The 14,929-nt window shown below is 34.6% G+C and overlaps 1 protein-coding gene across 1 annotated transcript in view; it reads left to right on the forward strand.

The window, feature by feature from the left end:
* SLO2 (slowpoke 2) overlaps positions 1–14,929 on the forward strand; it is a 566,463-nt gene that overhangs the window by 410,237 nt on the left and 141,297 nt on the right. Inside the window, exons 2-3 of the mRNA XM_065236869.1 lie at positions 7,672–7,751; positions 8,391–8,490. Of these exons, the coding sequence (XP_065092941.1) occupies positions 7,672–7,751; positions 8,391–8,490 (180 nt within the window). The remainder of the gene's footprint in view (positions 1–7,671; positions 7,752–8,390; positions 8,491–14,929) is intronic.

Here is a 14,929-nt window from a genome sequence, read left to right on the forward strand (position 1 = left end):
ATATCCGGCCGTGGCGATTCAAAGTTGATCAAGGTTGATCAAAATAATGTGTACCCCTGCTTGCAGTTTGATTACATGAGCATTTTGTGTGATCGTTGGTTCTGAAAATGGACAAACAGGCAGATGAATTCTATTCCTACTCTTTACTGTAATAAGCTTGGTGGCCCTGAAAAGAGCCGTTTTGTTGCCAAAGTTGGTGATGATTTAACCTCCGAAACCAAACAGAGTGCGTCTCTGTAAATTCAAAACGTAGATGACATCCATGGCCGCTTACGCTTGGCGTGTGTTAGCTGACAGCATCACGGATCTCAATTTTCAGGAACACCTTCAGCACACGTCGTAAATCAGACCGGAGATACGTCAGACACCGCCACGGCGAGCCAGACGACGGATGGTAGTTATATCGAAGAATTTGCGTTTGGTTCTGAATATGGCGATGAGAGCGCAAAATATTACGCAATTCCATCCTCCCTATTCGCACGCACCCGAGGATCGGAGGCGAATGCCACTTCGACTTGTTTCGTCTACTAACTACTCTCTGATGACTGTGCTAGGGAAGCAGCATATGCATGTAGGTAATTGGTGGATCTGTTAGTTAATTCGACGCTTTTGGACAATGCTGGACATTTACCAGTTTTTCAATAGTTTCTTGTTGAAAATCAACATTCAAAAGAATTGTTATCGATACGTAGCCATATTTCTGATCGATTGGTGATAGAATTATTGAAATTGGACCAGGGGCAGCTGAGTTATTAACGTTCAAAATCTTTCTTAATTTGTTACATGTTCCATTTTCGGTTTTCACAAAGTGTACCCCCATATAGAAATCAAAGACGTAGTCCTACGTCAAAAATAATGCAGGGACTTCAGCGACATCAGAGGCAGTTTCATTAATTTCAAGATAATTGCGAGAATTTTTAAGAAGTTCTGAAATCTTCGAAAGAAAGTGTAGAGTGAGATCAAAAAAAAAATTGTTTTGTAGTTTTATTATATTCAGGGAAGCTCCGAATACTTCGAGGATGATCAGAGAACTTCAGAGTAGTCCCATGAACTTCAGGTCAATTGGAAAATAAACTTTAATAAAGTTCTGAGGAATTATGGAATATTCTAGGAACTTCAGCAGTGCTGCAAAAACTTCAGGGAGGTTACATGAATATCTGGAAAATTTTCGGATCATTAGTAAATTTATGGAACTTCAGGGAACCACCGGAAGCTGCAGGGAAGTCTATAGAAGATCGGGGAATTCGGGGAGCTTCAACAAAGTTTTCAAAATTTCAAGAAAATTAAGGGAACTTCGAGGAATATCTAGGAACTTCATGACAATTCAATTGACCTCAGAAGAATAGTGGGAACTTTTATAAAATATTTCAACACTTATGGAAAGTCTAGAGAACTTTAAGGAAGTTCAGAGATCTTTCGGGCAATGCGAATAACATCAGAAAACCATTTTTTCTTTATTATCGAGATTTTCAGCCGCAGGCTGGTTCATCTCCCATCAGAAAAACTCGTTAAACATAATAAAAGTCTAGCCTTTAGGGGAATGGGCAGTTCCATGAATTTCAACATTTTAAAAGAAGTTGAGTAAGCCTCAGGTCAGTTTCTATAGATGGGGAAGTGCAGGGAAGATGATTGCAGTTTCATTAAGGTGATTCGCTGTGACCTCCTTATTCTTGGAACCGCTTTGAAACTTTAAGTGCACAAATATCAGGTTCAACGACACGTGCAACGTTCAAATTGTTACTCCACGTTTGCTGCATTGTAGTATACATGAAGTAGTAATTTCAAATGAAATGAATCACTGATTTCCGAGGTTTGTGTAATTTAAAATTCGAGGTGGAAGTGCATGTATAGCCTACGTGGCGGCCATTTGTGGACTCTACAAGGAATCGCCTTAATGCATGAAAATATCGGGAAATTTTGAAATGCTTCCAAATCTTCAAGTAGTCTTCATGAAATCTTTCATATCACCACCGAACGTCGCAGGTTATCAATGAAGCTTAGGGATTATTAGGACTGATCTATTAAGCTCTGGGCAATACCAAGAGCTTCAGAAGAATTTAAAAATTCTAAGGAAGATTCGAGAACTTCAGGGAAGATCAATAATCTTAGGACAGTTCCATTAGCTTCAGGGAAATACAGAAACGTTGAAGAAGTTCCGAGAACTTCTGAGAAATTGTTTAAACTTCAGGAACATTCTACAATTCCAGGAAAATTGTGGGAGCATTAGGAAGTCCATAGAAGCTCAGGAAACTCTAAATATGTTAAGGGAACTTTCGTGAGCATCCGGATAGTTTCGAAAACTTAAAAGCAGTTCCATTAATTTCAGGAAAATTTTACGAACTTTTAGAAGTTCTGAGAACTTCAGAAAAGCATAGCGAACTTCAAGGAAATCAAAAGAATCTCGACGAAGTCCACAGAACTTCGAGAAAGTCCAGAGAAATTCACGAAAAATTCCGAGAACTTCTGGAAAATTGCTTGATCTTGATGGATTTTGCCTTACATCTAATATCTGACTGTAGCAAATAAGAGTCAAGTTTCAAGTCAGTTGGAGGTTCTTATACTCGCAAAAAAAAAATATAAAAAATACTCTAAATAAATGATTTGTGCTCATAAACTTTAGTTGCTGCTGGAGCATCAGGGTATCTGAAGACTGGATGCTTGGAACGCTTGACTCCATGCACGAAATAGCAAGTTGGGAGAGTTTATGCGGCTGCTCGTGTGTATACATATGAGGGTCTGTTTCTGAAAAGTCGTCTAACCCAATTTTCCTTTGACAATCACTTCAATCGTTTAAATTTTGAATTAAGTTGGATAAATTCTGATTAGGCATTAACACAAGACCATCATAGAAATAAACTGCAAAGCCAGCGATTCTTCTGCCTCAAACAACCACTCAGTCAGCAGCAGCAGCGTACAGGTCAAAGCTCACCCATGGGGAAAACAGCTTGCCACGCCTTGCCATCATCGCCGTAGTCATCGACCGTGCCAAACAGAGTGCAAACACATTCGCATATTTAATTTATCACCCCACTGACTGCAGGCTGGCCACCGGATGACTGGGCACTGTGCCCAGTTCTCCACGGACGACCTTCTCATAGTGCCTAGTTCTGCTGGAAAGTTTTCACCACGCCACACTATGTACAAAGCGAGCGGCAAGAACACGTTTCATGTTTGGGCTATAGTTTTCCGCAGGGTTCCGTTCGGACGGGATGCATTGGCCGTAAAAAAAAACGGACCTAAAGTTGAGATTGCTTGACCTTCATTGGATCCGTTGGTGCCCTTCGGGAGGATAAAGGGACACTCTATACACGGCCGATGAGATTGACTCAAGATTGAGCGGTTGTTCACTCAAAATCGCAAAAATGTACATGGGTACGGGAGATTCACTTCTGCTAAGAGGTAGTGAGAATTTATAAAAACTGCAATTACTCAGCGGTGAGCACCTGCAATTTTTTTTATTTTTTTATTTCTCATACAACTAAGTAGAAGTGATTGTAAATCTAAATCTGCTCAAATATGAGGGAAATGGGTGAAAATTTTACTCAGTCTAGGCTTATACTCGAATTTAAAAAAAATCGAGTCCATGCGTAACCTTGGTTTTTGCGAATTTGAGTGAACGAAACTCAAATTTGAGTTGGTCTAATCGTCCGTGTTCGCTTTCCCGTGTGCTCACATAAATTTCCGCTATCGTTATTGAAAATTAAAAACAATTAATTACTCACCACCTCTCTCTCTGGTGGTGGTGCTCTACGCCTGAATGTATGCAACCTTTGCTGTTGGACATGAATTCAGCATGAGAGCACAGAACACAGTCACAGCGTGGAAAATCATTTTCAAAGCTGTTCCGTATGTCCAGCTACCCTCAAGTCAACCGACTGATATAGTGGAATGAATAATAAATTTCATTTATGATTATGCCATGAATTTGCATCTCGACCAACGTGGCGCTAGAACTTGGATGGGGGGCGGGGGCGGAGAGATGAAGCGGATTACTTTGTCCTTCTTCCTTTTCTCAATTGTTCCTACTATCGCATCGCTCGATCCTAGCTAGCTTTGAGTGCAACAGCAGCCCATTCACTGTGTATACTTTGATCTAAATGTTAATTGAGAAGTGGGATTGAAATGCAGATTGGAACCGGTCGAAGGCGGCTGGCTGGGGTTGGTGGGGCGACAGCGATTTCTACTGATTGGAATCAAGCTTTGTCATTCGAGATTGTTCTGTGGCTGTCCGGTTTAGAATCGTGGTGACTTTGGACAGATTGATTTCCCTTTACTTAAACGAAGATCAAATTCTTTCGGACGAAGAATGCATACATTCAACTGATTAAAGTACGCGCTGCCATCATGGAAGAAAATTGAACGAACATTCTTGAACCTCCTGGATGCCTGTCACAGCCGAGCTGGTGTCACTCACGTCCGAAATGGGCTACCGTATCTGTTTCTGTTTCTCTATCACCCCCCTCCCCCTAAACCCCCTCAACCACGTTTTTCCGACTCGTTTGTTAGGGATCTGTCTATCCATCTGTCCTGCCGTCCTGCCTGGCTGCTGTCAGTGTCTCGAATAACAAATCATCTTTCCGGGTAGAATTTTCCACGCCGTTCACAATTCCAGGATTTTTTTCGCAAGCAACTTCGACAAAATCCTTCCATCAAAGAGCTAATAAACGTAAATCTCTTTCCCATCAGCAGGTGTTCACTCTGACATATCCTCGGACAAATCCCATTCACGTGTCGTTCGGTTGAGAATGAGAGGGGTGGAAAAAACCGGCTTTCGGAGGATCTGTTTTAAAGCGCAACAGTTTTCCCACTCTGCTCCACCGTGCATGATAAGCTCAGTCGTAATTTATCCAATTTACTATCCAGGGGGGAGAATCCTATTTGCTACCCGGTTCTATGCCATTCACTTGGGTCGATTTGCTTGGAACGATGAGCAAAATCAGAGGAGCCACAAAATTGAAATTCATTTTCCATGCTTGGTTTCGTTTTTTTGCTGTTGAAAGAGAATGCTGCTTTTTGAAGGATGTACGTCAGTAATGTGAAAAGAAAGAAATACGCTTTGAATGTGCAGGGAAAAAAAATTAGACCAAGTAGGCTTGGTGATGGTTGTGAAGGTTGTTCCAGAAGGAGACTACTGTTTGTGATTAGATCAATGTCGAGTTGGTATTTTTTTTTCCATTGTATTTATTTGGTCGCCTCAATATCTTTTGGAGCGAAACGGAGTCGAGGGACCAACATTTTTTTACAATCATGGAGTTCTTGATTTTTTTTAATATTAATTTTTTTGCAAAACTAAAGTCATTGACTTCTAAAACAATCAATATCTAATCTAAATATCTGGTCAGTAAAGGCATGGTATTACCAAGCCGGAGGCGGTGGGTTTGATTCCCGGTCTGGTCAAGGACATCTTTCGGGTTGGAAATTTTGACGACTTCCCTGGGCATAGAGTATCATTGTGCTTGCCACACAATGTACAAATTCATTCATTGGTATTGGCATCGAAAGCTCTCAATTAATAACTGTAGAAGTGCATTTAGAACGCTAAGTTGAGAGCACACAATAAGCTAATATGCGATAAGCAATATGTTTGAAATGCGATGAAGAAGAAGATTTCTCTGATTAGCAATCCCAATATAAACTTAGAAGGACTAGTGTGTATGGAGGTTGTATCAAATGGGCTTAAATTTTAGAACTGCTTGCTAGCATCATTGATCTAGACCCAGATCAAGTTTCTAATGGCTTTCTGATTCAAAATGAGGTATTAACGGGATTCTTTGTAGCGCCTTTTTTCTCATTACACTTTAAATACTGTTTCTTCGACTATTATGTCGTATTGAGATTGCTTGACTTTCATCGTATCGGTTGGTGCACTTGGGGTAGATAAAGGAAAACAATAGACACTTACCCGTGTACTCACACAAATATCCGTTATCGTTCCGTTAAAATCATTTAATTACTCACCACCGCTCTGCGCCTGAATGTATGCAACTTTGCTGTTGGACATAAATTGAGCATGAGAGCGCAAAACACAGTCAGTGTGGAAAATCATTTTCAAAACTGTTCCGTTTGTTCAGCTCCACGCCAAACGACGGATCGATATGATGCGACCTTCTCCGATTTGCATGTAATTTTGCATAATTGTTTGTTATGGTGTGAACTAATATTCGGTCATTTTGAAACGGCGTTATCAAAGACGGGCTCAGTGGCTTAGTGGTAACCGTTTCTGCTTACTGAGTAAAAGGTTGGGAGTTCAATCCCCTTCCTTGCATTTTTTTTTTCTCTATGCCTTCTTATATCCCCGCTGTCAGCAACGTTTACCGAACGTATACTGTGGCTTTACCATCCCCACTAACAAACCTCCAAACTCTTGTGACACTTATGAGAGGAGAGGTCGTAGAGTTCTCTGCAAGTGTCTTAAGTAAGTGTCAACATAACAATCCTTCCCATCCCCAGCAGATGTAAGGACGTGGCCAGGACAGTTTTCGATTGTTGGAGATAATGCTACTTCCATCTAAGAGGGCGAGATCAATCCCACATCTCGGTAAATATGGTAACGGACGGAGGTGGCAATACTCTCAAGCAATGGTCAAGGACTTGTGCCGCCTACGAATTTGTGTAACTTGCTCAGCAAAAATGCTGGACAATTTCTCCTATCCCAGGCTGTCTTTATGCTTCAAGACAAGGCTTCTTTTGAGATTCACCATAACCCACCCATCCCAAATAGGGATATTTCCAAATTCATGAAATGATATGAATAACCGTTCAATGATCCATATGAACCAACGAAACATATTTTATTATTAATTCAAATACCATAAACTTCCAATGCCATTGACCAAGCAACCTTCAGCACACGCGACCAAGAAAGAACGCACTGTTTTCCTCATCTTCACACCAGATTCGACGATGATTACTTCATAAACAAACTTTTTTACGCACTTCTCCGACATATATTTTTGACATAAAAAAAACACCCCGGTCAGTGCAGTCAACCGAAACCCGTTTGTTGACTGCCGTAGTCCAAGTAAACACCATCGCAATAAACAGAAAAATTTCTCGACCACCTCGGTACTCGTAATAAAAGTAACTTTATCGATTCGACCGGAAAACCCATCTCCATTTTCTTTCGGTATTTGTTTATGAACAAAGTCGAAAAAGGCCACCACCCGTTTCCGTTCGAGTTGATGAATATTGAAAAGGCTGCTACCGACCGGCGTAAAACTCTCCGGTTAATCAGTTTACTTCAGTCGAATGAAACGATACGGTTCCAACAATACAAATACAAAACGAGCACAATGGAAAATGAAGTGCAACATTTACATAATCCCACCGCGCTGCCGCTACTGGTTGGAATTGAGAAAACGAGAATAAAAATGCGCCACTTCCCTTAGCAAGACTGCATCGCCATGGTGCAACCGGATAGCATGTACAAATCCACTTCCGATCTCACTTAACCCACATTCTCTGGAACGGAATGGGATAGGGATTTGCTTTAGCCGAGCTTCCTTCTTTGTGCCCCCTTTGAAAAGAATCCGTTTTTATTTGCTTGAAATTTACCTAAATCTAGGCGAATGCGCGATAAAACCACCTTAAAACCATTAAAGAACCCTTTTTGATCACGTAAAAGCTGATTGATGACTAATTTTGGAACTCGTCCTTTCTTTCTCTTTCCAGAGTACGGGTAGAATATTATGTAAATGAAAATACATTCAAAGAAAGACTGCAACTATATTTTATAAAGAATCAAAGATCAAGTAAGTATGCTTCTAGTTCACTCCTTTTGAAAATGACCATTTCTGAACTACCCCTTTCAGTTGTTAGGAACGTCCTTCAATTTCCGATTTAAAAATAGAACTCTTCCTATTTTTACACCCCTATAAAATCGACTGACAATTGACTTATATTTGGGTCACCATCATCAATACTTAACTTCAATGTCAAATGCCATCCCCTTACACCTAGTAATCATACGAAATTACAGACTTCAAACGTTACCGGCTACAAGCAAAGTGACATGCAGAGCCCAACGGGAATGCAATTTGGAAAACAACCAACACAACGCAGTTGTTGTTGTTTGAAACGAAAACATAAAAGGACTCCCATCCACAAGCCCCTTTTTCCACGAATCGTCAGAAATATCCTCACGTTCGTTGCGTGATAATCGGCCGTTTGAAGGCGATTGCTTGTTCGGTTCAATTTTCCATTCAACATCGTTTGAGTATCGTGACCCGTTGGTACAAAAGCAACAGTACGGGGACGGGATCCACTGGGAGCTTAAAGCTGTTCCTACATTGAATGGGGTTGCAATTCAGAAATGTCATCAATTCTCATAATTTTTACACGGTTCCATTTGATGACTTCTTTGCCTTTCTTTTTCACGCTTCTACCAACAGGTTTAAGGATACGAATTGCTAATTTACTGTTTAAGTTACTAACTTGCATTTTGTACATAATACGAGTAGTGTCGGATCTAGATCCAACGTTTGCAACTTGGTAAGTGATGCGGCTTTTGTTGGATGTTTTGTAACGAGGTGAGCAGAAGATTGATTACTTTCGCGGCGACAACTGATTTTTTTTGCAATGGTTTGATTTTGTCCTTCTTTTGGATTTTATGAATTTATGATTTTAAAATTTTTATTTATGATGAACTGACTATTTGATTTCTTAATTTTTTAATTCTCTGATGTCGTAATTTTTTATTTACTGATTTATTTGATTTTCCGTTTTTCTGATTTTATGATTCTCGGCTTTTCCGATTTTCCGGATTTTCTAATATTCCATTTTTTTTATTCTATTTATTATATTCTGATTTTCTAATTCATGCTGATTTTCTGTTTTTTTTTTTATTTTATTGATCTTTTTGCTTTTTGGATTCTTTCTCGTTTTCTGAATTTTGCAGATTTTCTGAATCTTTGTGATTTTCTGATTTTCTTATTTTCTGATTATCTAATTTTCTGATTTTCTGACTTTCTGCTTTACTGATTATCTGATTTCATTAACCTCTGATGTCCTGATTTTTGATTAACTGATTTTTTGATTTAATGTTTTTCTGATTTTCTGATTCTCTGATTTTTTTGGTTTTCTGTTTTTCTGATTTTCCTTTTTCCTGTTTTTCTTATTTTCAGCATTTTAGATTTTCCGATTTATCGGTTTTTCTAATATTATTAATATTATATATTTTGGGTTTTCTAATTTTCGGATTTTCTTCTACTTGCTGATTTTCTGCTTTTTTCTTATTTCCTTATTTTATTCTGATTTTAGGATTCTTTCTGATTATCTGATTTTTTTTCAGACTTTCTAAATAGGTTTGATTTCCTGATTTTCTAATAATTTTCTGATTTTCTGATGTTTCGCGATCCTGATTTTCTAATTTTCTGATCTCCTTACTTCTTTGTTTTCTGATTTTCTGATTTTCAGATTTTCTTATTTTTATATTTTCTGATTTTCTGATCCTTTCTTATCTGATTTCCAAATTTCCTGATTTTAAAATCAAATCATATCAAAACTCATTTTCTAAACTTAATGATTTCCTAATTTGAATTTTTTGATTTTCCGATTTTCTGGCATTCTGATTTTATGGATATTTGCTTTTCTGTTTATCTAATCTGCTGATTTCCTGATTTCATGATTTTCTATGTTTTTGATTTTCTGCTTTTCAAATTGCCTGATTTAATGTTTTTGTGAGTTTTTGATTTGCTGATTTTCTGATTTTCCCATTTTCTGATTTCCAGAATTTCTGATTTTTTGATTTTTTTGATTCTCTAACTTTCTGATTTCCTCATTTCTTGCTGATTTGCGATCTTTTGATTTTCTTAAATTCACTATTTTATGATTTTATGATTTCCTGCTCGGATTGTCTGATTTTCTTATTTTCTGATTTTCTGATTCAAAAAATTTGTTTGTTGTTTTGTTTTATTTTCTTATTTTCCGATTTTCCGATTGTCCGATTTTCTTATTTTTTGAATTTCTGATTTTCAAATATCTCGTTTTCTGATTTTCTGATATTGTAATAATCAGATTTTTTGATTTATTTGATTTTTTTTATTCTTGTTGATTTTTTGCTTCTTTCTGATTTCCTTAATCTTTCTAATTTTAGGATTCGTTCTGATTTTCTGATTTTTTCAGATTTTCTGATTTTCTGATGTTTTGCTTCTCTGCTTTTCTGATTTTCTAAATTCCTGACTTCCTTGTGTTCTAATTTTCTAATCTTCTGATTTTCTGATTTCCCGATTTTCAATTTTTATATTTTCTGATTTCTCACTATTTCTTAAATGATTTTCTAATTTCCTGTTTTTTAAATCAAAGCACATAAAACCTCATTTTCTAAACTTTCTGATTTCCTTATTTGCAGATTTTTGGTATTTTTTGATTTTCCGATGTTCTGGTATTCTGATGTTATGAATATCTGATTTTCTGTTTATCTAACCTTCTGATTAGCCGATTCTATGATTTTCTGAGTTTCTGATGGTCTATTTTTATGATTTTCTGATTTTTTATCATGATGTCATTAACCTGTGATGTCCTGATTTTTGATTAACTGATTTTTTTGATTTCATGGTTTTCTGATTTTCCTTTTTCCTGTTTTTCTTATTTTCAGCATTTTAGATTTTCAGATTTAATGGTTTTTCTAATATTATTAATATAATATATTTTGGGTTTTCAAATTTTCGGATTTTCTTCTACATGCTGATTTTCTGCTGTTTTCTGATTTTCTTATTCTATTCTGATTTTAGGATGCTTTCTGATTCTCTGATTTTTTCAGACTTTCTAAATAGGTTTGATTTTCTGATTTTCTGAGTTTTTTATCTAATAATTTTCTGATTTTCTGATGTTTCGCTTTTCTGATTTTCTAATATTCTGATCTCGTTACTTCCTTGTTTTCTGATTTTCTGATTTTCAGATTTTCTAATTTTTATATTTTCTGATTTTCTGATCCTTTCTTATCTGATTTTCGAATTTCCTGATTTTAAAATCAAATCATATCAAAACTCATTTTCTAAACTTAATGATTTGCAGGTTTTCAGATTTTTTTCGATTTTCCGATTTTCTGGCATTCTGATTTTATGGATATTTTTTTTCTGTTTATCTGATCTTCTGATTTCCTGATTTTATGATTTTCTGAGTGTTTGATTTTCTGGTTTTCAAATTGCCTGATTTTCTGAAATTCTGATTTTCTGATTTTCTGATTTTCTGATTTTCTGATTTTCTGATTTTCTGATTTTCTGATTTTCTGATTTTCTGATTTTCTGATTTTCTGATTTTCTGATTTTCTGATTTTCTGATTTTCTGATTTTCTGATTTTCTGATTTTCTGATTTTCTGATTTTCTGATTTTCTGATTTTCTGATTTTCTGATTTTCTGATTTTCTGATTTTCTGATTTTCAGATTTTCTGATTTTCCGATTGTCTGATTTTCTTATTTTCTGATTTTCTGATTTTCTGATTTTCTGATTTTCTGATTTTCTGATTTTCTGATTTTCTGATTTTCTGATTTTCTGATTTTCTGATTTTCTGATTTTCTGATTTTCCGATTGTCTGATTTTCTTATTTTCTGATTTTCTGATTTTCTGATTTTCTGATTTTCTGATTTTCTGATTTTCTGATTTTCTGATTTTCTGATTAAAAAATTTTGTTTTTCATCTCTTCTTTTGATTTTCTGGTATTAAAAAATACTGATTTTCTGATTTTTTTGATATTCATATTTTCTAATTTTGTGATTTTATGATTTTTTGATTTCCTGCTTTTCTGATTTTTTAAGTAATTTTCGTATTTTCCGACTGTTTGATTTTCTTATTTTTTTAATTTTAGATTCAAAATTTTTCTGATTTTCAAATATCTCGTTTTCTGATTTTCTGATATTGTAATATTCAGATTTTCCGATTATTTTGATTTTCTTATTCTTGTTGATTTTCTGCTTCTTTTTGATTCCCTTAATCTTTCTAATTTTAGGATTCGTTCTAATTTTCTGATTTTTTTCAGATTTTCTGATTTTCTGATGTTTTGCTTCCCTGCTTTTCTGATTTTCTGAATTCCTGACTTCCTTATTTTCTAATTTTCTAATTTTCTGATATCCCGATTTTCGAATTTTTATTTTTTCTGATTTTCTCACTATTTCTTATATGATTTTCTAATTTCCTGTTTTTTAAATCAAATCACATCAAACCTCATTTCCAAAAGTTCCTGATTTCCTTATTCGCATATTTTTGGATATTTTTGATTTGCCGATTTTCTGGTATTCTGATTTTATGAATATCTGATTTTCTGTTTATCTGACCTTCTGATTAGCCGATTCGATTCTATGAATTTCTTGTCTATTGTCTATTTTTATAATTTTCTGTTTTTTTTTTAATTTTCTTATTTTCTGATTATCTGATTTTCTGATTTCCAGAGTTTCTGATTTTTTTAATTTTCTGATTTTCTGATCTTTTGATTATCTGATTTTCTGTTCTCTATGATTTTCTAAATTTCTTATTTTATGATTTTATGATATCCTGCTTTTCTGATTTTCAAACTATATCGGTTTTTTGATTGTCTGATTTTATGATCTTGAGATTTTTTTGATTTTCGATTTTCTGATTTCCCGATTGTCTTATTTTCTTATTTTCTGATTTTCAAATATCTCGCTATCAGATTTTCTGATTTTCTGATATTCTAATTTTCTGATTTTTTGGATTTTCTGATTTTCTGATTAAATGATTTTCTGATAGTTCAAATATCTGTCTATGTTTATCTAATATTTAATTTATCTAATATTTGTCTAGCCTTCTGATTTTCTGATTCTCCAATGTTCAATTTTCTGATTTTCTGAATTCCTGAATTTCGATTGTTTAATTTTCTGATTTTCTGATTTTCTTACTTTTTAATTTTCTGAAAATTATTTTTATATTTCTTTGTTAAAAAATCCTACAATCAGATAATTAGAAAATTCTTTCCGATTTTCTATCCATCTCATTTTCTGATTATCTGATTTTAAGATTTTTTTTTATTGTTTGAATTTCTAATTTACTAATAACTGAACCAAAAAACATGCAAATCTGGAAATCTGAAAATCTTAAAATCAAAAATCCTGTAATGAGAATTAAAAAAAAAGAAAACAGAAAATCATAGAATCCAGAAAATAAAAAAAAATCAGGAAGTTAGAAAGCCATAAAATCAGAAAATCAGAAAATCAGAATGCCAGAAAATCGAAAAACCTTAAACCAGATAGGGGAAATGAAGGTAATGTCGGCCTACATGTCCCTAATTTGGGCCCATACATAAATTCAGCAATCGACTAAATTTTCAATAGCGGCCAAAAATATCCATTAGTACCGTCATAATGACGCGTACATCTAGATAAAATTAATAAATAGCAGACTTTTAGCGATGGGCCCAATTTTAGATCCATAGGCCAACATGAGAGCCATTTCCACTAATCAAAATATCTGAAAGTCAGAAAATCAGCTAATCTGAAAATGAAAAAAATTAGAATAAGAGAAAATCTGAAAATCTGAAAATCAGCATTTCACATAACAGACAATTTAAAAAATTGAAAACCAGCAAATCCGAAAATCAGGAAAATTAAATAAACGGATTTTCCGGCCTTCTGATTGTCTGATTTTCTGATTTTTTGATTTTCTGATTTTCTGACTTGCTAATTTAATAATTTTCTGTTTTTCTGATTATTTGAATTTCTTAGTGTTTGATTTTCCGATTTTAAGATTCTCTGATTCTCTGATGTTCGTTGTTTTAATTTTTCTCATTGTATGATTTTCATATTTTCAAATTTTCTGGCTTTAATATTTTGGATTTTTTGGTTTTCATTTTCTAAGAAATGTAAACATTGAAACGTTAAAACCAGAAAATCTTAACATCTGAACGACAGAAAATCAGATAATCAAAATATCAGAAACCAAGAAAAATAGAAAACCACAAAATCAGAAAATCTGAGAAAGAAAAACAGAAAATCAAAGAATCCAAAATTCAAGAAAATAAGAAAAACATATTTGCTGATTTTCTAATTATTAGATTTGATTTCTGATTGTCCTGATTTTCTAATTATTTATTTCGCAGATTAGAGGCTATTCATAAACAACGTAGACAGTTTTTTTGGATTTTGACCCCCCCCCCCCTCCCCCTGTGTAGACAATTGTCCATACAACTTTTTTTAATACTCCACCCCCACCCTTAACTGACTACGTAGTTTATGAGCTGCCCCTTATTAGATTTCTATTTGGTACCGGAGATGAACCAGCCCAGGGCTGAAAATCTCCTTAATAAAGATTAAAAAAAAAACTAATGGTTTCATTTTCCGATTTTCTGATTTTATGATTCTCTGATTTTCATTGTTTAAATTTTCTCATTATATGATTTTCATATTGTCAGATTTTCAGGTTTTAGTATTTCCGGACTGATTTGAGATTTGGGCGTAATTGCTTTTGTAAACAAAGACGTCAATTGCCAATTTCTCTTGAAATAAAGCTCAATTTAATAAACAAACTAAACCAAATGATAGAGGAATCATTCCTCTACCTCATAGCGCTATGAGTTTTCGAGATTGAGCTTGTATTCGTGAGAAATCGGTGATTGACGTGTTTGTTTACAAATGCAATTACGCCCAAATCTCAAATTACTCCGAATTTTAATTTTCTTATTTTCTGATTTTCTGATTTTCTGTTTTTCTGATTTTCTGATTTTCTGATTTTCTGATTTTCTGATTTTCTGATTTTCTGATTTTCTGATTTTCTGATTTTCTGATTTTCTGATTTTCTGATTTTCTGATTTTCTGATTTTCTGATTTTCTGATTTTCTGATTTTCTGATTTTCTGATTTTCTGATTTTCTGATTTTCTGATTTTCTGATTTTTTGATTTTCTGATTTTCTGATTTTCTGATTTTCTGATTTTCTGATTTTCTGATTTTCTGATTTTCTGATTTTCTGATTTTTTGATTTTC

This window comes from Ochlerotatus camptorhynchus, unplaced genomic scaffold (genome assembly GCF_037179485.1).
Source record: "Ochlerotatus camptorhynchus isolate MF236.1 unplaced genomic scaffold, CSIRO-AGI_Acam_v1.1 ptg000577l, whole genome shotgun sequence".
Classification (NCBI taxonomy): Eukaryota; Metazoa; Arthropoda; class Insecta; order Diptera; family Culicidae; genus Ochlerotatus; species Ochlerotatus camptorhynchus.